Raw genomic sequence first — 21618 nt, forward strand, 5'->3', positions numbered from 1 at the left:
GTGGACATTCCAAACAGTATCTTTTGTGCCATTGTAATTCAACAGCTTTCTTCTATGATTATAAAGCAAATTTTAAATTTCCCTTAATTTCTACTTTATTAGTATGAAATCTCAGCTTTTAATTGCTTTCCCTGTTTTTGTCTCCCCTAAAAAATGTTTATTTTGTGTTGTCACTGACTGACACCAATTCTTGTCTTGTATATAGAACTGTTTCTTGATTCAGGTTTGTTTTCTTAGAACCATTTATTTTAAAATTGTACTCTTGATCTCCAGTCATTCCAAAACTCAGTTTTTCTGTATCATATTGTCTTTTTTTTCCTACAAATTTGACGGTTCTGATGGTTCTGATCATTCAGGTGGGCTATTCCGTGCCTAAAATGAACTTTTAACAATCAAGTGGCATTTAAATCTGAAGGACTGTGGTTTTTTTCCAATAGAATAACATTTCCAGTCAGAAGTGAAGCAGGAAAGAAACGGAAAGAGTGTGATGAAGAAAATACCGAAAGTTCTAAAACACTAGTTGTTGAGCCACATGTCATCCCTAACAGAGGTCCTTACCCATACAATCAACCTAAGCGGTAATATTGTGGTAGCTTTTTGTGGAAGTACATATGTGATATAGTTAACTCAAACAAATCCAGGTATTAAGGGCATGTTTGTTAGAGTTATTCTCTCTTTAAACAATTTAAAAACTCATGTTTACATGATCTGGAGTTACCTGCATAATATGATTTGAGAATGATGTCATTATTTAATTGCAGTAAATTTGCTGATGCAGTCACTTTGTTTTGCTGGCAGTCAAAGTGTTTTCTGAGCAGTTGGAGTCAGTTTTCAAAGCAGCCGTGTGAGCATTGCAAAAGATGCAGCTGCTTTAATGAATTGGGGGAAAAAAGATTTGTTCTTTGTTCATTGTGAGCATGTCAGTAACAGTAACAGAGTTGGAAGGGACCTTGGAGGTCATCTAGTTCAACCCCCTACTCACACAGGAGACCTAGACTAGGTATTCGAACTATTGAACTGCCAGCCTTTCTGATCGACAAGCTTAGTGTCTTAGCCACTGAGCCTGTCTTTAATGCTTTGTACAATTTTAATATTTGTAATAGTATTATATTGTTTACTGCTGTAGATACTTTAGTGAGTAGTTTTATTGGTAGCTTCATTTAGCACTAAATCACCGGTTTAAGGTTTGTACTAAAATATTTAATTTCTAGATTAAATTATTGCTTTAAGTCAATGGGCTTGCAGTACTCTAATTACATATGGGGACATTTTGGAAAGGTAGTATAATAACTTGAAGTAATATACAGATTTTTAAAATAGGAATTATTTTCTGTTGCTATATGTAGATTCCTTTAAAACACAAATATAGCAACCAAGTTTTTATGGTTTAAAAGGGTGGATAACTATGTTAGAAATAAGCATAAAAGCATCAAATAAATTAAATTGGAACTAGTATGCCATGCCCTGCATTAACTGATTTAATTTTTATTCAATTTGCAGCAATACCATACAATTTACTCATACCCAGATTGAAGCGATCCGGGCAGGAATGCAACCTGGTTTGACGATGGTAATAACAAATAATATACTTTATTAATAACTAGTGAAGAAGAATTTTGCATTTTTCTACCAAACTTGCAAAACTAAATGGTTTCCAATATTCAGTATGGTCATTAGCAAAGAATTTCATATTTTTTGCTGGAAGTTTAAAAAGGAAAAGAAATGAATTTTAGATGTTTTCTAACAATTGTTATTACTGTGCAGGCTTACTAAAATTGACTTTCTTTAATTGGAGTTTCAGTTGATTTTCCAGCTGAAAATCATAAACGAACCAATAAAGTCTGGTTCAGAACCATGTTCAAGATCTAGACCTTCCTGATATTTTGTTCCTTGTGCTTTCACTTCCCGATCAAAATGTACATTTTATTCCCTCCTAAATAATGTTGTTTCTTGTGATAGCTTCATTGTTAAAAAGACATTTATTTTTCTGATTGTTCTGAATTGTTTACGTTTTGAACAGCTCTTCCTTGAGTGAGTCAAATGCCAAATACATTATGTATATTTACCCCGCAGGTAGTAGGACCACCTGGTACAGGTAAAACTGATGTGGCAGTGCAGATAATATCTAACCTCTATCACAACTTTCCTGAGCAGAGGACTCTTATTGTTACACATTCCAATCAGGTAAACACACCGTATGTTCCTTTATTGCTTTTGAATTGAATTTAATGCCTTTGTTTTAATTTCAAAAAGAAATGTATCATTTGCAAATTACCTTACAAGTGGCCCAGTTAGAAAGGAAATAATCTTTTTCACTGATATACTAATTTGATCTGGGAAACTATCCATTTGGATGTGTTTGAGCAGGTATTGACACTAATTGAACCACAGTTGAGATTCATCACAAGGTCAGGAGAAGACATATTTATAGTGGTGACATTTCTCGGGATCAGTGATATAGTGATGTATAGTGATCTACACCATAAATAGAAAAAATAAATCCATTCAGAGTACAGGAATTAATCTTTAGAACTGAAAATGGTTTGAGATCAAGTTTCTGAAGGAACATTTCTTCCATATAATCTTACTTATGACAGACCGTACTGTCATTTATGTCAGTCCTTCATTGAATAAAGTGGTGGCTATATAAGTCTTGCTGTGTAAAACTAAAATGTATTTAAGGACTTCTGAGAAAACCTTTTCAATGGTGTTGTCCATTAATTATGGATTGTTTGCAGAGAGGCTCTTGGTATCTGAGTTTACCTCTAGTTCAGCCACCCCCGATCTTTTGGACAGCAGGGACCGGTTCTGTGGAGAAAGGTTTTTCTGTGGACCGGAGGGTATGTGGTTTTATGTGCTGCCTGTATCCACGGATGAAGCTTTGCTTGTTTGTGCAGCCCGGTTTCTGGCACGCCGCAACCTGGTGCTGGTCCACAGACTCAGGATTGGGAACCCCTGCTCTATTTGGATTAGGATTTGTATACAAAGCAATAGAACTCTTCTGGCAAACCAGATGAAGAGTGTTTTTGGAGAAGGGCGGGGTATAAATGTAAACAAAATATATATATATATATAATTAACTTAATTATACTTGCTGATTTAATTAGATCTAATCTGATTAAGATTTAATGTGGGAATTAGACAAATTCATGGAAGATTGTTCTATTGAAATTAACAGAGAAGGACAGACAGAGAGCGCGCAATTATCCATACCCAACATACCTATTAGGACAACATGATATGATTACTAAGCTATTATTAAGATAATACAATGATATGATTACTAAGATATGATATGCTAAGATTATTAGTCCATCCTAATGAAAACTGGCTGCATGACTTTGAGCCAGTCATTCTCTTAGAAACAGCAATTAAAATCCACACTTTGCTCACATAAGAAAAAGCCAAAGCCTGAAGATGATGAGTGAGATCTCATTGAAACGTTGCCTAAATACTTCCAATCTTACACGGGAAAAGACCCGAACATACCAAAATCTGCATATATATACCGTGAAAACCTACGAAAACAAATATGTATGTATGTATGTATGTATGTGTGTATGTATAAAAGAACAAATTAAAGAACTGTCTCTCTAAAGCATGGGTGTCAAACGTGGCATCATGTGACATATTGCGACATTTCTCCCTTTCGCAGAACTGAGTGGGTGTGAGCTGTGCGTGATGCATCTGGCCCCCGGGCTGCCAGTTTGACACCCCTTCTTTAAAGTGTGGTTTGTTTCAAAGCACAAATCAGGCCTTGCATATAGTGATTTGGTACTTAATGTAAATATTCTCTTCATCTTTGTTTTCAGTTGAATTCTTCTCAAAAGAGAAACAATTATTCCAGTATATCAAACCTCCCTTCATTAGCATCTAATTTTCTGCTCTTTTGATTCCTCTTTTTAACCTTTAGGCTTTGAACCAATTGTTTGAGAAAATCATGGCTTTAGATGTTGATGAGCGTCACCTCTTGCGTCTTGGTCATGGAGAGGAAGAATTGGAAACTGAGAAAGATTTTAGCAGGTGAGTCAATAGCAAAAAAAAAAGTGAAGCTGCACAATCTACCTCCCCCCCCCAAAAAAATAAAGTTTTATGCTTTCTTTTTTTATATATTCATTGCCCTAAAGCAAAAGATTGATCAGGGGGACTTGTTCATATTTATGATGTGGTTTTCTCTCCTAGGCAAAATTTAGTTCTGGACATGTAAATAACATTTTACATTATTTCTGGATATTTCAACCTACACGCTATAAATGTTTATCATATAATAATGAGGCATATATGTATATATATTTGTGTGTGTATACAGTATATGCCTCATTATATGATATTGTGTGTGTGTGTGTGTAATGAGGGGAATATATTAAAGGCTGCCTGACTTGAAATTAAATATAACGTGGACGAAAAGAGTTTTCAGTTCAGTCATATATCTTATTCTTCCTTATGTTAATCTGATCTGCAGGTATGGAAGAGTAAACTATGTTCTGTCTCGGAGACTGGAACTTCTACGAGAGGTTGGGCGATTACAAGAGAGTTTGGGTGTCCCAGGAGATGTGTCCTATACTTGTGAAACAGCTGGTCATTTCTTTTTATATCAAGTAAGAACCCAATAGACCAGATTTACAGTCTGAAGTGATAGAGATTGACAGTGCTGTCACCATAGTATCCAGATTCTGAAGGCTGGTCAGCCATGGCCTATAGCCCATGCATTGCCTTAAGTGAAACCATATGTAAGCCTTGGCAATGGCAGTGTTTTGAATAGTCTGAGGCACATTTGAATACAAGATGCTCATGTTTTAAATGTCCTTAAATGACGATATTACAAAAACAAGCATAGTTAGAAATTGGCTAAAACCTTTTAGAATTTTGACTGAAACTTTGGTTGTGTTTTGTTTTAAAACGTAAGTGGCAATTAATGCTGTAATTATGCTTTTATTTGTTTTTGTTGCTGTTAATTTATATCCATTAGGAAGCATAATTAGAAAGGGCAGTGGTTTTGCCATAGTATATATTTGAATGTATTAATCCACTTCTATCATGATATACATTCTGAAAGGAAATTGTCCTCTTAGTTTTTGCCCAAATTCCAATTAAAAATTGAATAGAATTTTTAAAAAGTTGATAAGTTGACTTTGTAAAATATACAAATAGAATGAGACTATTGCCTTATACACTGTAAGCCGCCCTGAGTCTCCGGAGAAGGGCGGGATATAAATGTAAATAAAAAAAAAAACCCACCTACAATAGGGTAATGTTTCCAGGTTTTCAAACTCCTTTTTCAATAGTGTTCCTTCATGGAGAGGGGTCTTTTTTTAGTTTTTTCAAATCAGTTTTTTTTCCCCCACTCTGTCAACTTCCTGGTCAGTCACTTTCTTTCCAAGGTTTTTCAGAAGTGGTATGCCTTTTTCTGCTTCCTAGGAATGAGAGAGAGTGACTGGCTCAAGGTTACCCAGCTGGCTTCATGCCAAAAGTGGGACTAGAATTGACATCCTCCTGGTTTTAGCCTTAGCTATAGAATCAGATTTAGAATAACAGAGTTGGAAGAGACCTTAGAGGTTTTCTAGTCCAACCCCCTCCTTAGGCAGGAAACCCTATACCACTTCAGACAAATGATTATCTAATCTCTTCTTAATTGGAGCATTCACAACTTCTGGAGGCAAGTTGTTCCACTGATTAATGGTTCTAACTGTCAGGAAATTTCTCTTTAGTTCTTTTTTTTTTATTCAAAAAGTTTTTATTAGTCAAAAAAGGTTTATACAAATACATATCAGGTATGGTAAATTTTCATTTTTCTTATCTAAAATAAGAATTTTACTCAAATTTTTTAACACATACAACAGCCATAAGGCAAGCAGGTGACACGAAGTAGCTAAGTTTGCAAATTTTAAATACGTAATAAAGAAGAGACAAGAATAAACAGAATATCGTACAAAAGAGAATAAGGAAAACCAACACAATCCCAAATATCTTTATCACTTCCTAGTTTTGGATCTCAGAACTCTGGGTTCAGCCTGACCCAACTCCAGGGCCGCAACAGCGGCAGCCGCTTCAGCCCCATGATCTATAACCTCCCCTTCTTCAATTCCTGGGTCATCTGATTCCAGGAAGGCTTTGTGTTCCTCCACATAGGCCGTAGCCTCCATGGTGTACTGATTTTTCGTAATGCCCTCCCGGAAAATCATCAATCCCTCTGGCATCAGCCATCTGAAGCCCACTCCCTTCTGGTACAATTTGCTTGACAAAAAATAATATTTCTTTCTTTTTTCACGTACCTGTCTGGGAATCTGCCTCAGAATGGCTATCTCCCTGCCCCTGTAAATCAGTGCCCCACTCCTATGTTTTCTAAGAATTTCATCTCGTCTCTCTTCTCACAAATTTGACATGAACCTCTCTGGGAACTGCATGCGTGCGTGCATATTGCGAATTAACTCTATAAACTCGATCCACATCCCAATTCATGAAATCAACACCTCTCCCAAGAAATTCTCCCAACAATTTAGTCACAACATCTCTCAAGTCTTCTTGGTCCACTTCTTCCAAATTTTGAAACCTAAGGAAATAAGACATTTTATCCATCTGTAGTCCAAGCACAGCATTGCCTGTCGTCTCCTCTCTTTCTGCACTGCCCGCATCTCACCCTCAAACCTTCCACTTTCTGCTTGTTTTCTGCTGAAACTTGTTGAGTATCCTTTAAATCCTTTTGGATAGTCACAATTTCTGCTCTTATTTCATCAATTTCTTGTCCATATTAGATAACTTTTCCAAAATTCTCTCCATCTCTCCAGCAGTTGGTCTCTGACCTTTTGCCATTAAGGAAAAAAAATACAAAATCCTCAGGCAGGCACAGTATCCTTGTAATTTCCTCCGGATCCACCAGGGGCACTCACAGGAGCAACGAGTCCAGAGTACAGTTAGTCAACCAGGAAGCCGAAGGAAGTGATGTCATCAAAATTCTCATAGTGAAGGCGGAAGCTGGACGCCACCACTGTTCCCCAGAAGGAGGGGGCCTCAAACCTTCCCTCCTAAATTTCTCCATCACCTCTTCTCTCCAGAGCTCCACAAAACCGTAATCTTCTTATTTTAAGTTCTCCTCTCTCCAGAATAACTCGTGCTCCTTCCAACCGCAGGGGAGAAAACCCCCGCACTCCGGAGCAGTCCACTCACGTTTACCGATATTCCTTCCTTCCTTCTCCTCCTCAATTCTTCTCCGTGCCCTGTTCACCACCAGGCTGCTGCAGTTATAAATCCAATGCCCCGGTGTCACCGGGCACAGCGGCCCAGGCGACGACCAAAATAATGGCCGCGGCCTGTGGCCTGCGAACCCACCCGAGCCCAGGACGCGCCAGCATCGGTCCCCACAGTCCTGTATGTCGGCTGGGAGACCCCTGGCGAGCCGTCCGTGCGGCAGGTGTCCTTTTCGGAACACCTGGCCCCTGAGGGCCTCGGCGGCGGCCGGATTCGGGCGCTGGAGGCAGGAGAAGCCTTCCAGACGTCCGTTGCCGCTGGATACCGGAAGTCGTCTCAAATTTCTCTTTAGTTCTAAGCTGCTTCTCTCCTTGATTAGTTTCCACCCATTGCTTCTTGTTCTACCCTCAGGTGCTTTGGAGAATAGTTTGACTCCCTCTTCTTTGTGGCAACTGCTGAAATATCGGAACACTGCTATCATGTCTCCCCTAGTCCTTCTTTTCATCAGATTAGACATACCCAATTCCAGCAACCGTTCTTTAAGTGCTTTATCCTTGAGTCCCCTAATCATCTTTGTTGCTCTTCACTGCATTCTTTCTAGAGTCTCAACATCTTTTTTACATCATGGTGACCAAAATTGGATGCAGTGTTCCAAGTGTGGCCTTACCAAGGCCTTAAACACTACACTGTACTGGCTCTTTTCTTCATGTATATTGAGTCACAATGGTCAAGAAGGTTTGGTGGGGAAGGATGCTTTTGAAAATGGGAGCAAGGTGCAAAAGTCATAGTGCATTTGCATAATTATGTACAAGCCTCTTTTGACTCTGTATTAATGTATCTTTTAAAAAAAAAATTAGGTAATGTCTCGCTGGGAAGAGTATATGAGCAAAGTGAAAGTTAAAGGCAGCAAGCCTTCTGAAGTTGCTGATATCTGCAAATTTTTTCCTTTTCACCAATATTTTGCAAATGCCCCTCAGCCAATTTTTAAAGGCAGATCTTACACTGAAGATATGGAAATTGCTGAAGGATGTTTTAGACATATTAAGAAAATATTTACTCAACTTGAGGTAAGATTAACAAAATAGGGTAATACTCTGACATTCAGTCTTAGTTATAAAAAAGTAACTATACCACAGTGTTAAAATGGATATAAGGTCCTTCAAATTAGATGTTATTGAGCAGTGAATTCTCCCCTCCCCACCTTTGATAAAGGTAATGAACATAGGTAAACTAAAAACATTAAATTTTCAACCCATGTAAAAGACAAAAACCTACCTACAACCTCATATTCCTCAAATTTAAAATACTTTGAATGGGGTAAAGATTCTTTTTTAATGGCTATGCATGCTTGCTAAATACTAATTTTTAGGCAGTGTACTGTTTTTTTACCCTTATCTGGAAGTTGAGTCATGGCAACTAGAATTCATTTGTTGGTTCAAAACATTTTGCTGGTTATCCATGGGTTAAAGCCACCCTTAATTAAACCTACCCAGGTTAAAGGATTTAAAATTTGGAACATTTACTTCTCAGCAACTCTGCCTGCTCATCTAACAAGCCTCTCCAGATTAGGTGAGGAATGAAACTTCCCTGAAAGACTGAAGAAGCTACTTGGATAAGCAGCAACATGTTTCGAACCAACAAGGAAAGAAGTCCAGTTGCCATGACTCAGCTTCCAGACCACTCTACTTGGATGACTGAAAATCTTCATTTGGACTTATGCAAGAATTCTTTTTTCTCAATGAAGGTGAACACATGTAACTGTTGCTGTGCAGAAAGATTCTAGATACGATTCACCTTCCCAAATCTGTATATAAGGTAGAAAAGGAGAAGAGTAACTAGGTTCCAAGTGAATGTGCAGAGGCAGTTTGTTATGATTGTGTCCTGGGGATGGTAACCCAGGAAGAAACGGGGGAGGCACTTCTCGCTGTAATGGAGAAGATGCTTTACTACTCCTATCTCCTTTAGAGAGAGATGAATTTGAGATTTCCTTGCAATATATAAAGGTGCTGCTGGATATAAAATGTAGTCTGGAATTTGTGTAATTTTTAAGTTAGGATTGGATACATGCAATTTAGTATTATTCAGGTGTAAGGAGAGGCTTTTAAAAAAAGATAATATATTACTATTTCACGAAGTACAGGGTGAAGCGCATATATGCTGCTTGTGCAAATGAACCTGTGTGCATACGTGCATTTGCTGGCCGCTCACATGAAACCATCTCCTCTACCCCTCCCACCCATCTGGAAAGTCAGAAAGCTTGGTGAACTGGTTGGTCTATAGGAATCCTGTGTAATGGTGTTACATGGGTATACTGTAATGCGCTTGTAACTTCCTGTGCCATTGCATTCTGGCTCCATTGTAGCTTCTGGATGGCCTCCAAAGATAGCTCTATATAGAGAGTGGATATGCAGATAGAGCCCTAGCACTCTGGATTATATTTGTTCTGTTTGATGACAATTTAACAGCTTATTGAAGACATTACTATTCTGATATTTTTCATAGAATTTTAGGTATATATTTTTTTCTTTTTGTAGGAATTTAGAGCATTTGAACTGCTCCGTAGTGGGCTGGACAGATCAAAGTATTTACTTGTGAAGGAAGCGAAGATTATTGCAATGACTTGTACTCATGCTGCGTTGAAACGCCATGACTTAGTTGAGCTGGGATTTAAGGTAATGCCATAGTACATAAAAACTTTCTTAAATATGTTATCTTGAGGGTTTATTTATCAGAAGTCAATTATACTAAAGATTATCCCTATTTTTTGTTTGCTCTTCCAAACGATGATTGTACCTGTGTAGTTTTGTAGAGATTTTGTAAAGATGGTTATACAACGTTTTATCTGCCTTTTGGTAAGCAAGTAACCATCATCTTAATTCAATTGCCTTTGCAGTATTTCTATATCTGACTTTGAATAATGTATTTCATTTATCATTTCACAGTATGATAATATCTTAATGGAAGAGGCTGCTCAGATATTGGAAATTGAAACTTTTATACCTCTCCTTTTGCAGGTAAGCACTCAAGCATTACATCAATGTCTAATTTTTACAAATTAATAAGAAACTATTATTTCAGTAATTTGATGTTTGAATAGAAGGAAGTAATTTAAATATTATATCAGAAATGTGATGACTCATAGGTTAAACAAAGTTCCCTTGACAAGAATCTTTCTTCTATCTAAGTCAATTTCAGAAGAAAGGAGATAATGTTCCTATGTTCTAGACTAGGAATCACAAACTCAAGTCACCATGTAATTGGTGTGTAGACATCAAAGCTAAGATACTAAATCAGTTCAATCATTTACAGTACAATCATAGTTTTTGATCAATCATCTAGAATAACACTAATGTTAGAATCTTATTTATATTTAACAGAACCCACAGGATGGGTTCAGCCGATTAAAGCGGTGGATAATGATTGGGGACCATCATCAGTTGCCACCAGTCATTAAAAACATGGCTTTTCAAAAATACTCAAACATGGAACAGTCTCTTTTTACACGGTTTGTTCGTGTCGGAGTGCCAACTATTGATTTGGATGCTCAAGGGAGAGCAAGAGCAAGGTAAGACATGGGAAAAATTTAAACAAAAAGTTGTGTAATGAAAAAACGTTAAGGTTAAGGTTACATTGTAATTGGTTTGTAATTTTACTGAAATTAGTCCTTCCACTCTTAAATATACTTTATACTTTACAATGTTCTTGGTATTTTCCATGTAGCTACTCCCTTTTGACACTGGTACATTGTTAAGCACTTCATGGATCTTCAGGAATGCATGTGGGGATGAAAGACAATTAAACTAACTCCATTAGAACAGGGATCTCCAATCCCTGGGGCACGGCCTGGTGCTGGCTGTGCCCTGTTGGGGACCTGGCCACACAACAAGCCACACAAATGCACAAGTACATGAAGCTGTATTTGTGCAAGCAGCATGTGTGCTTGAAATCATCCTCTGCGCCCTGCAGCAGGCAGCAGTTCATAGAGGCAGAAAGGTTGGGGACTGCTGCATTAGAGAACATTGTGAATATTATGATTTTGGTTTTTCGATGCTTCATGTAACATACTCAGAACCATATGAAACTCACACACATTTTTCTGTATTTTATATATTAAGAAATTTATTGAGTTTATTGAACTAATTTAAAAAGGCCAACAAGTCTTTTATGTTCAGATTACATTTCATCAATTTAATGCTGAATAATGGAATTATTCAGTGGATTGTGCTAAATGGCTGATCCAGGTGATGCGTCATGCAATTTGAATATAATATTGAAGGACTAGTTCTAATCTTTCAGGGTCTTTTCAAACGATGAAAATGATTTTTCTTAGTAGATAAAATATGTAAATACATCTATTTAGAATGTAGAGTTTACCTTCTTGAGATCCTGAAACATGCTTTGTCAGCTTGCTGCTGTTCAAAAAGATAGCTATCATTGACATTTTAATATTATTCCTCTTTCAGATAATTACAGACACTGCGAATAGTAAAATATTTTTACAAGAATTGAATTAATTACTACTTTTCTTATGTTTTTCATAAAGCTTATGTAATCTCTATAATTGGCGATATAAGATACTGGGCAACTTGCCGCATGTACAGCTCTTACCTGAATTCAGAACAGCAAATGCTGGGTTTTTGTATGACTTCCAGCTTATAAATGTAGAGGATTTCCATGGAATAGGAGAATCTGAACCGAATCCTTATTTCTATCAGGTAAGAAATGCAGATCATCAGCTTGTATATTAACAATATTTTTCCAACAGGTTAATTATGAAAACTGAAAGGCATAGAATGTATCTATGTACTTTATTATGGTGGGATAAAATACGTTTAACGAATTATATGGTATTAAGTTGCAAAAATAACAATGCAATATCTCTTCTTCACGCACACATAATACAATACTTGTTATTTGAGATGATGAGATATGCGGTCAATGTTACTTGGCTGGAATAAGTTCAATAAATAACAAAGTGAATTTTTGCTAGAAGCTTCTTTTGTATTTCTTTTCAATATCTCAAGGTTTAAAATACCCTATAGTTTTCTCTCCTTTTGAAGATGGCACTAAGTCTTACAAGTTGATGTCTGCATTATAGTAATTATTGCCACTTGATATTTGTAAAGAGTTCCAAATGATAAGTTTATTTTATTTGTGTATCAAATTTAGAAATTTCCCATCTCCCTTGCAGAATACTTAAATTAGTCTTTTTGGAGAATGTCAGTCTACTGCTGAAATGTGTATAGATAATCCTCGACTTATGACCACAATTGAGCGCAAAATTTATGTTGCTAAGTGAGACAGTTGCTAAGTGAGTTTTGCCTCATTTTACACCCTTTCTTGCCACAGTTGTTAAGCGAATCACGGCAGTTGTTAAGTTACTTTCATGGTTGTTTAAGTGAATGTGACTTTCCCATTGACTTTCCTTGTCAGAAGTTTGCCAAAGGTGATCACGTGACCCTGGGACCCTGCAACTGTCATTAAATATGAGTCAGTTGCCAACTGTCTGAACTTTGATCACGTGAACATGGGAATGCTGCAATGGTCATAAGTCACCTTTAGTTTAAAGTTTAAGGCTACCTATATATCATTTATGTAAAATAAGGAGATTACCAATCAGAATTTACAAGCAAAATAGAAGAATTTAAACTTAACTTTTTTCCCGGAAGGAGAGTAAACAATTACTGTATTTTTCAGAGTATAAGACAAACCAGTGTTTTTAGGGAAGAAAATAGGTGGGGCGGGGCGGGAAATCTGCCTACCTGGTATTCATCTGGCTAGCGTCCTTAGTCTGGTCAGCTTCAGCACATTAGTTCACTGGTTTTGAGTGCACATGTGCTTTTTAATCCCCTGGTTGGAGATGAAAAACAGCTTCTAAAGCACAGCTGAACTTTGGAGAGAGAAGCAATGAGAAAAGCAGGATAAGCACTGAAGATTGCTTCACTCGTTAGTGCGTTAGGGTTGAAAAAAAGCTTTGAAAAAGGTACATTCAGAGTATAACACGCACCCAAATTTTCAACCGCTTTTAGGGGGGGGAAAGTGCATCTTATACTCCGAAAAATACAGTATGTTTACAATTAGGAGAACAAAATAGACTGGAATCTGGCTTTCCCTCTCCAAGCTGTGTTCATTAAAGTTTCTTAAAGTAATTCCATGAGTAACATTTTGCTTTTAATGGAGCGAAGTGGTTTCTTCTATGTTTATAGTCTTCTATGCATGCATAGAAATACGCCGTCTTTCCAATTGATAGATCAAGTCAGTGTGGCTCTACTTCAACAGAAAGTAGACTTCTTTGCCTTTCCATGGCAGATCAGGGAGGATTAACATAGGCCTGGTGTATGTTGCTTCTTTTCAGTGAGGGTTGGAGCGATTTTCCCTGACCATAATTACATGAATATTCTGTGATCTGATACATGAAACAGATTTGTACTTGTTTTTTTAAAATTCCAGAATCTCGGTGAGGCAGAATATGTTGTTGCACTGTTCATGTACATGTGCCTGCTAGGATACCCTGCAGAAAAGATAAGCATCTTGACAACTTACAATGGGCAGAAACATCTGATTCGGGATATTATCAATCAGCGGTGTGGGAATAATCCATTGATTGGAAGACCAAATAAGGTAACATTCCAAATAATAATCGAATAATATACATCTCAACAAAAGTGCAGAGCAAGTAGCTATTGTTAGAATACATTCATCATATTGAATATTGCTTCTGAACTGCATACTTTGTAAAATAGAAGTAATTCATTCGTTTTCCTATTCCCTGTCTTTCCTATTTATTTAGCCTTTTACTTGGTCAACTGCAAGAAATAATAAATATTTATTATGGCATATTAGCTGTGTTGTTGAAAAACAATAATTAAATCCTTAAGAAGAATGTGAGAATTAGTTCTCTGTGAAAAACATGAAGGCAATTACGGCCATTGCAAAATAAAGAATAGATGGAAACACCCCTGACTCTCCTGGGAAAAAATGGTTTTATTTGTATGCGAAATGACTAAAATGAATGGCTCACAAGAAAAATCATTTAAAAAAAACAAAACACAATATGAAACAATATAAATAAATAACATGAGAGAGCAAATTTGATAGAAACTGGAATGGAATGGAACAAAGAAAGTGGTCCATACGATCAAGCTCCTTTCTAGACCGGGATGCCCTATGCACGGTCACTCATGCCCTCGTGATGTCTCGTCTGGATTACTGCAATGCTCTCTACATGGGGCTCCCCTTGAGGGGCACCCGGAGGCTTCAGTTAGTTCAGAATGCGGTGCTGGTGATAGAGGAGCCCTCGTGGCTCCCATGTGACACCTCTCCTGCAGACTGCACTGGCTACCTGTGGCCTTCGGGTGCGCTTCAAGGTTCTGGTAACTATCTTTAAAGCGCCCTTGGCATAGGGCCGGGCTACTTACGGGACCGCCTGCTGCTACTGAATACCTCTCACCGACCCGTGCGCTCTCACAGAGAGGGACTCCTTAGGGTGCCGTCGGCCAGGCAGTGCCGTTTGGCGACACCCAGGGGAAGGGCCTTCTCTGTGGGGGCTCCCACCCTCTGGAACGAACTCCCCCCAGGACTTCGTCAACTTCCGGACCTCCAAACCTTCTGCCGCGAGCTTAAAACACATCTATTCATCTGCGCAGGACTGGACTAGATTTTAAATTTATATTGGTTTTAATGGGTTTTATTATTTATATTGTTCTTTTTAAAAAATTTGGCTATGTAGAATAAGTTTTTTAATTGTTATTTTATTTTGTATTTATATGTACCTTTTTATCTGCCTGTGAACCGCCCTGAGTCCCTAGGGAGATAGGGCGGTATATAAATGTGATAAATAAATAAATAAATAAAATAAGGGGGTTGCACTCACCCTCAGTGTGGGATCATATGATACATTACAGAGAAAAGGAATGCTTAGATTAATAAATGTATACTTCTAATAAAAATGGTAGGTTTATAGCTGTTAGCTGTCATAATAGAGCAATAGTTGTCAGGCGTAAAAAAAAAATCAGGTCCACATGTAAAGGTCCAATTAAATGTATTGCTAATCATGCCTATGCACAGGAATTTTCTCACTAACAGTTAGCATTTGCTTGGGGTTAGATAAGGATTGACAGAATTCAAGGATAATTGGACTAAGTTTGCTTCTGAACTGCATACTTTGTAAAATAGAAGTAATTCATTCGTTTTCCTATTCCCTGTCTTTCCTATTTATGTAGCCTTTTACTTGGTCAACTGCAACAAATAATAAATATTTATTATGGCATATTAGCTGTGTTGTTGAAAAACAATAATTAAATCCTTAAGAAGAATGTGAGAATTAGTTCTCTGTGAAAAACATGAAGGCAATTATGGCCATTGCAAAATAAAGAATAGATGGAAACACCCCTGACTCTCCTGGGGAAAAATGGTTTTATTTGTATGCCAAATGACTAAAATGAATGGCTCACAAGAAAAATCATTAAAAAAAAAAAAAAAACACAATATGAAAAAATATAAATAAAGAACATGAGAGAGCAAATTTGATAGAAACTGGAATGGAATGGAACAAAGAAAGTGGTCCATACGATCAAGCTCCTTTCTAGACCGGGATGCCCTATGCACGGTCACTCATGCCCTCGTGATGTCTCGTCTGGATTACTGCAATGCTCTCTACATGGGGCTCCCCTTGAGGGGCACCCGGAGGCTTCAGTTAGTTCAGAATGCGGGTGCGCGGGTGATAGAGGGAGCCCCTCGTGGCTCCCATGTGACACCTCTCCTGCGCAGACTGCACTGGCTACCTGTGGCCTTCCGGGTGCGCTTCAAGGTTCTGGTAACTATCTTTAAAGCGCTCCATGGCATAGGGCCGGGCTACTTACGGGACCGCCTGCTGCTACTGAATACCTCTCACCGACCCGTGCGCTCTCACAGAGAGGGACTCCTTAGGGTGCCGTCGGCCAGGCAGTGCCGTTTGGCGACACCCAGGGGAAGGGCCTTCTCTGTGGGGGCTCCCACCCTCTGGAACGAACTCCCCCCAGGACTTCGTCAACTTCCGGACCTCCAAACCTTCTGCCGCGAGCTTAAAACACATCTATTCATCTGCGCAGGACTGGACTAGATTTTAAATTTATATTGGTTTTAATGGGTTTTATTATTTATATTGTTCTTTTTAAAAAATTTGGCTATGTAGAATAAGTTTTTTAATTGTTATTTTATTTTGTATTTATATGTACCTTTTTATCTGCCTGTGAACCGCCCTGAGTCCCTAGGGAGATAGGGCGGTATATAAATGTGATAAATAAATAAATAAATAAAATAAGGGGGTTGCACTCACCCTCAGTGTGGGATCATATGATACATTACAGAGGAAAGGAATGCTTAGATTAATAAGTGTATACTTCTAATAAAAATGGTACGTTTATAGCTGTTAGCTGTCATAATAGAGCAATAGTTGTCAGGCGTAAAAAAAAATCAGGTCCACATGTAAAGGTCCAATTAAATGTATTGCTAATCATGCCTATGCACAGGAATTTTCTCACTAACAGTTAGCATTTGCTTGGGGTTAGATAAGGATTGACAGAATTCAAGGATAATTGGACTAAGTTTGCTTGTGGCTATGTAGGGATTCTACACTGATCTCCATCCTGAGGTTCTGCTATTCCTCCTATAGTAGTTTTCTTTTGATACTATTAACTCCATAGACTGGTTTATTTAATTGTGTATGGGGAGCAATTAATTTACTTATTTTATTTTTTTACTAGGTGACAACTGTGGACAGGTTTCAAGGTCAGCAAAATGATTACATCATCCTTTCACTTGTGCGAACAAAAGCAGTTGGACACTTGAGGTAAGCAATAATATATCTTTGTACAGAGAATAACAGTGCAATCCTAACATAAGTGGAGTATGTACGAGTAGAGGTTTGGAGTATTTATGAATAAAATGTACTACTTATGAGTAGAAACTCAGTTGAATCCCACTTTATCTATCACTGAGCCACTGAAATAGGACATCTTACCTGTTTTCTGTCATGTCCATACTTATAACATATTCCATAAGTGCAACATTAACTCCAATTTTAAAGACTAATTATGAAATGGATGTTTTTAAACATATTTATTGTTGATTAAAGTTTCTAACACAGAGATATACGTATCAGGATTGTTATCTTCAGTTTTAAAGGAAAAATGGGCATTGTATTAATTTTCACATTCAAAGGAAATAAGTTTCCTATTTAATTTTCAGGAGGGTTTTTTGTTGTGTGTGGTCATAATAGTGTTCTAGTGAAAAACTAAATATTATTGTTGGGTTTAAATAGTAGAGCTGTTTTATTTTTCCTTCCTGAAGGGATGTGCGGCGTTTAGTGGTTGCTATGTCAAGAGCCAGGCTTGGTCTGTATATATTTGCAAGAGTGTCACTATTCCAGAACTGCTTTGAGCTGACTCCAGCCTTCAGCCAGCTTACTGCTCGTCCTCTTCAACTGTATATAGTCCCTGCTGAGTATTTTCCAACTGCTCGTCAGGTACAACAAGCTACCTTGAATTCTGTTTAATGTTTAAATGGTTAAAAATATATCTATCATTTGTATTGTATTTTTTCTTTTATCTTACTTAAGAAGTGGTTGTTCGTTGTTTTAGTTCCAAACTTTTCTATCATTTTCTTTCCTTCCTCAGAATGGAAAACATCCATCTCATCAAGTTCATATTATAAAGAATATGCCTCAGATGGCTAATTTTGTCTACAACATGTATATGCATATGATCCAAAGTACACACCAACCCCGACAGGTAAAGAAATAAAAGTTGAGAAAAACATGTTTAATTTAAAAGCTCTGAGTGAAAATTTTGTTAATACTTTCTGATAACAAGTGAACATAGTTGAAAATTAGTTAACTAGGTTGATTTTATTTTCAATAAGTCTTTTATGTTCTAGTAACTTTGTAAACAGTATGAACTAATTCTATCAGTTTGGAGGATAGAGGACAAAGAGAAAATGATATATACTGTAGTCTTGTGAGTCAGACAAAACTTGTAGCTGATCTTTGCTAGGAATTATAAAATTATATTAAACATACAGAAAGTTGACAAAGAGAATTTTTTTTAATCTTCTGTAACAACAGTGATATTGGCAGACACTAAAATCAGTACAGAAGAAGGAATATCAACTCAAAAGAAGATTAATCAATTTAATGGATTTAAACATGGCAGTCCAGTTAATTAAAAGTGTCCTAAATTCACGTCATACCTGTATTACAACTTAAGAAAAGAAGCCAGGTCTATAAATTAAGTTCATTTACATGTTGATAAGCCATAGTTCAATTAACCTCTGAAAACAGCTGTTGCATGGGAAATATAAACACTTATAGATTAGTTGTTCATTTAAGGTACGTGTAAATAAAAATTGGCAATGCATACTACATCCATTTGTTCTGAAACGAGCTAATTAAAAACAAGCAAATAACAGACAGAATTTTGATATGGAGAGAGAAAAATAACTGTGTGATGTCTTTTTATGAAGTAATTATTATTTGTAGAAAATTGTTTGGCAACCACTAGAGTAGATTTGTTAATATGACTGGGAACTCCTGTGACCAATTAATGTTAAGGGAAGCTCATTGAAATCTTGCTCTTTATACTACTTGCAACTAGCTAAACATGTTTGTACATAGCTCATTTCCACAGATTTGGAAATACTGGAAGTGCATTTTCAATTGCACTATTAAAATGTTATTTTTAACTTCATGTTAGTTTTCTTACAAAAAGATCTGAATGACGCTAATCATATATGGATAGAAATTGTACCAGCTGCATCACAGAAGGAATCTTAGTTTGTATCCGGCAGATAAAAATATATATTTAGCCAAATACAAAGGAATCCCTAATTTGAGGCTTAGATTTTCTGAATGTCTATAATTAGTCTACCAAAAATATCATTTTTTGACCACATAGCATGGAACCCAGATATAGTCATTTAGTCATTTCTGAGTGCTATTCTTCCAGCATGCAGCATCAAATTTATATATGGCTGTTAGAAGCATCAGTTAAATATATAGCAAGTTATCATAATCCCATGTTTAAATTCTAACATAAACAAGAACTCCACTTGGAATTATGACAAAGAATATTATTGGAGATAGGCATACCCTCTATTCCCATGGCTTTATATCAGAAAGATAAGACTGGTGAAATGTTCATAGTATTATTTAATTAAATTAGCCTGTTTTCATCTTGAGTCAACAGATATATTAGAGTTTTAATGGAATTTTTACTCCTTTGTATAAGGATCTACTTCAATACTACTTTTTTTGTCCCACAAATAGCAATTCTCTTCAGAATGCAGCAAAAGCAAAAACTGGCTTAATTAAGTAGCATATAATAATTCACAAAATTTCACCATATTCAAATGCTTGCTTGCTTTAATCTTAAGAGCATTCAAAAATTCCGGTGGAATCAACTTAAACCTATAGAAAGCTATGTAATATCTCTCACATATAAAACTGCAAATAAAAGAATTCTCTGTTAAGGATATTACATAAATTAAAATTTACTTATTTCATTAAGTTTGTTATAGATGCCCACTCCAATAGATTCTTAAAATAAATTAGACAATTTATATGGAATTATTTGTCAGAATCTACATGTGACTTTGCAACCAATGTAGCTTATATTGATAGATTTTTCTTACAGGTATAGATCTGTATTATGTTGAAATTGTTCTTAAGCAAAACATCTTTTTTTCATTGTAGGATTTATTACCTCCTCCAGAACTTGTTGAAGAAAGTGAAATATCCAAACCTCAAGAAAATGAAGTTATCCAGAGTAAGAAATCTGAAATGGAAACAGGAACTGAAATCAAAGCTATGTCAGGGGATACTATAAAAGAGAACATTTTGAATGAGAAACCAAAGACAAGAGAGGAAGAAGAGGAGCATCGGAAAATGCCTGAACATCCTGGAAGAGATAGTGACAGTGAAGATAGTGAAACAGAACTTGATGCAGATAAATAAACATTACCTATTCAGGTCTGAAAAAAAAGTTGCAAAAAATGACCATAGATACCATATGTATCCATTCAGCTGCTGTAAATATTAATGATACTTCAGATTTCTTTTTTTTTTGTACTATAAATATGAAATGAAACATCTATGTGGTCATAAACAAGGAACAGACACAATGGCATCACATTTTTATGTGTCTCCATTGTATTTAATAAAACATTTTCAAATTATTGCTCTTGAGTCTTTTTTTTGGTATTGAAAAACTTCTGGGATATTTTAATCTATTTTTTAACATATCACATAGTTAGTTGATAACAGAAGTAATACTAAAAAACACCAGAGGTTCATGTTTTTACACATAGGCTCAAAGAGATCTAAAGTGGTATTGGTTGGGATTTATATAGTGTTGGGATCTCCACTCTCAGACTCATGCTGGCTGAGAAATTCAGCTGATGCAGTACTGGAAAAAAATACTTGGTTGAGAAAGAAGACAGGTATAGATCATGAAATATTTATTATTATTTTTATTTTGATGGTACACCAGCATATTTCCACAGTAAATCCTGTAAGGGAGATGGGTAGTTTCTAAATATAATAAATAAATGCAGAAAAAATAATTGCTACCAACTTGCCTTTCATTGAGGACCTGTATACTGCACGAATCAAGAAGAGGGCCGTGAAAATATTTACAGATCCCTCACATCCTGGACATAAACTGTTTCAACTCCTACCCTCAAAACAACGCTATAGAGCACTGCACACCAGAACAACTAGACACAAGAACAGTTTTTTCCCGAAGGCCATCACTCTGCTAAACAAATAATTCCCTCAACACTGTCAAACTATTTACTAAATCTGCACTACTATTAATCTTCTCATAGTTCCCATCTCCAACCTCTTTCCACTTATGACTGTATGACTGTAACTTTGTTGCTGGTAATCCTTATAATTGATCCTGATTGCTTATTTGTACCCTATGCTTATCATTAAGTGTTAAATTGTACCCTATGACCATCATTTGTGTTGTAAATGTTGTACCTTGACGATGGTATCTTTTCTTTTATGTACATTGAGAGCATATGCACCAAGACAAATTCCTTGTGTGTCCAATCACACTTGGCCAATAAAAATTCTATTCTATTCTAAATAAAACAAACAAATTAGTCATTCCAAAGTAAAAGTAGGTGTAAAATTTGTTAATAAAATAAAATAAATACATTAACATGAAATTTCAAAATTAAAAGTATAAAACATCTATAAAATTATTATAAATAGTCTAAATGCTATAAATAATTAAGCTAGATAGCAGATAAATATATAATAAATACTGAGAACTAAAATATTACAGAATTTTAAAAGTATCAATTGTAGCTTTACTAGGATTATTAAAATTATACTGGAGTGATAATGTTTTTGTTAAGAAACGGAAGGATTATGAGATACTGAGTTACGAT

At 36.4% G+C, this 21618-nt stretch overlaps 1 protein-coding gene across 1 annotated transcript in view; it reads left to right on the top strand.

The window, feature by feature from the left end:
* Window positions 1-20396, top strand: part of AQR (aquarius intron-binding spliceosomal factor) — a 51373-nt gene extending 30977 nt beyond the window's left edge. The window contains exons 21-35 of the mRNA XM_058162173.1: window positions 438-578; window positions 1501-1570; window positions 2074-2184; window positions 3914-4023; window positions 4463-4598; window positions 8043-8252; window positions 9720-9857; window positions 10128-10199; window positions 10563-10750; window positions 11729-11900; window positions 13636-13806; window positions 16929-17014; window positions 17515-17689; window positions 17841-17954; window positions 19913-20396. Coding sequence (XP_058018156.1) covers window positions 438-578; window positions 1501-1570; window positions 2074-2184; window positions 3914-4023; window positions 4463-4598; window positions 8043-8252; window positions 9720-9857; window positions 10128-10199; window positions 10563-10750; window positions 11729-11900; window positions 13636-13806; window positions 16929-17014; window positions 17515-17689; window positions 17841-17954; window positions 19913-20173 — 2155 coding nt within the window. The 3' untranslated portion in view covers window positions 20174-20396. The remainder of the gene's footprint in view (window positions 1-437; window positions 579-1500; window positions 1571-2073; window positions 2185-3913; window positions 4024-4462; window positions 4599-8042; window positions 8253-9719; window positions 9858-10127; window positions 10200-10562; window positions 10751-11728; window positions 11901-13635; window positions 13807-16928; window positions 17015-17514; window positions 17690-17840; window positions 17955-19912) is intronic.
* The last annotated feature ends 1222 nt before the right edge of the window (window positions 20397-21618 follow it).

This window comes from Ahaetulla prasina, chromosome 1 (assembly GCF_028640845.1).
Source record: "Ahaetulla prasina isolate Xishuangbanna chromosome 1, ASM2864084v1, whole genome shotgun sequence".
NCBI lineage: Eukaryota > Metazoa > Chordata > Lepidosauria > Squamata > Colubridae > Ahaetulla > Ahaetulla prasina.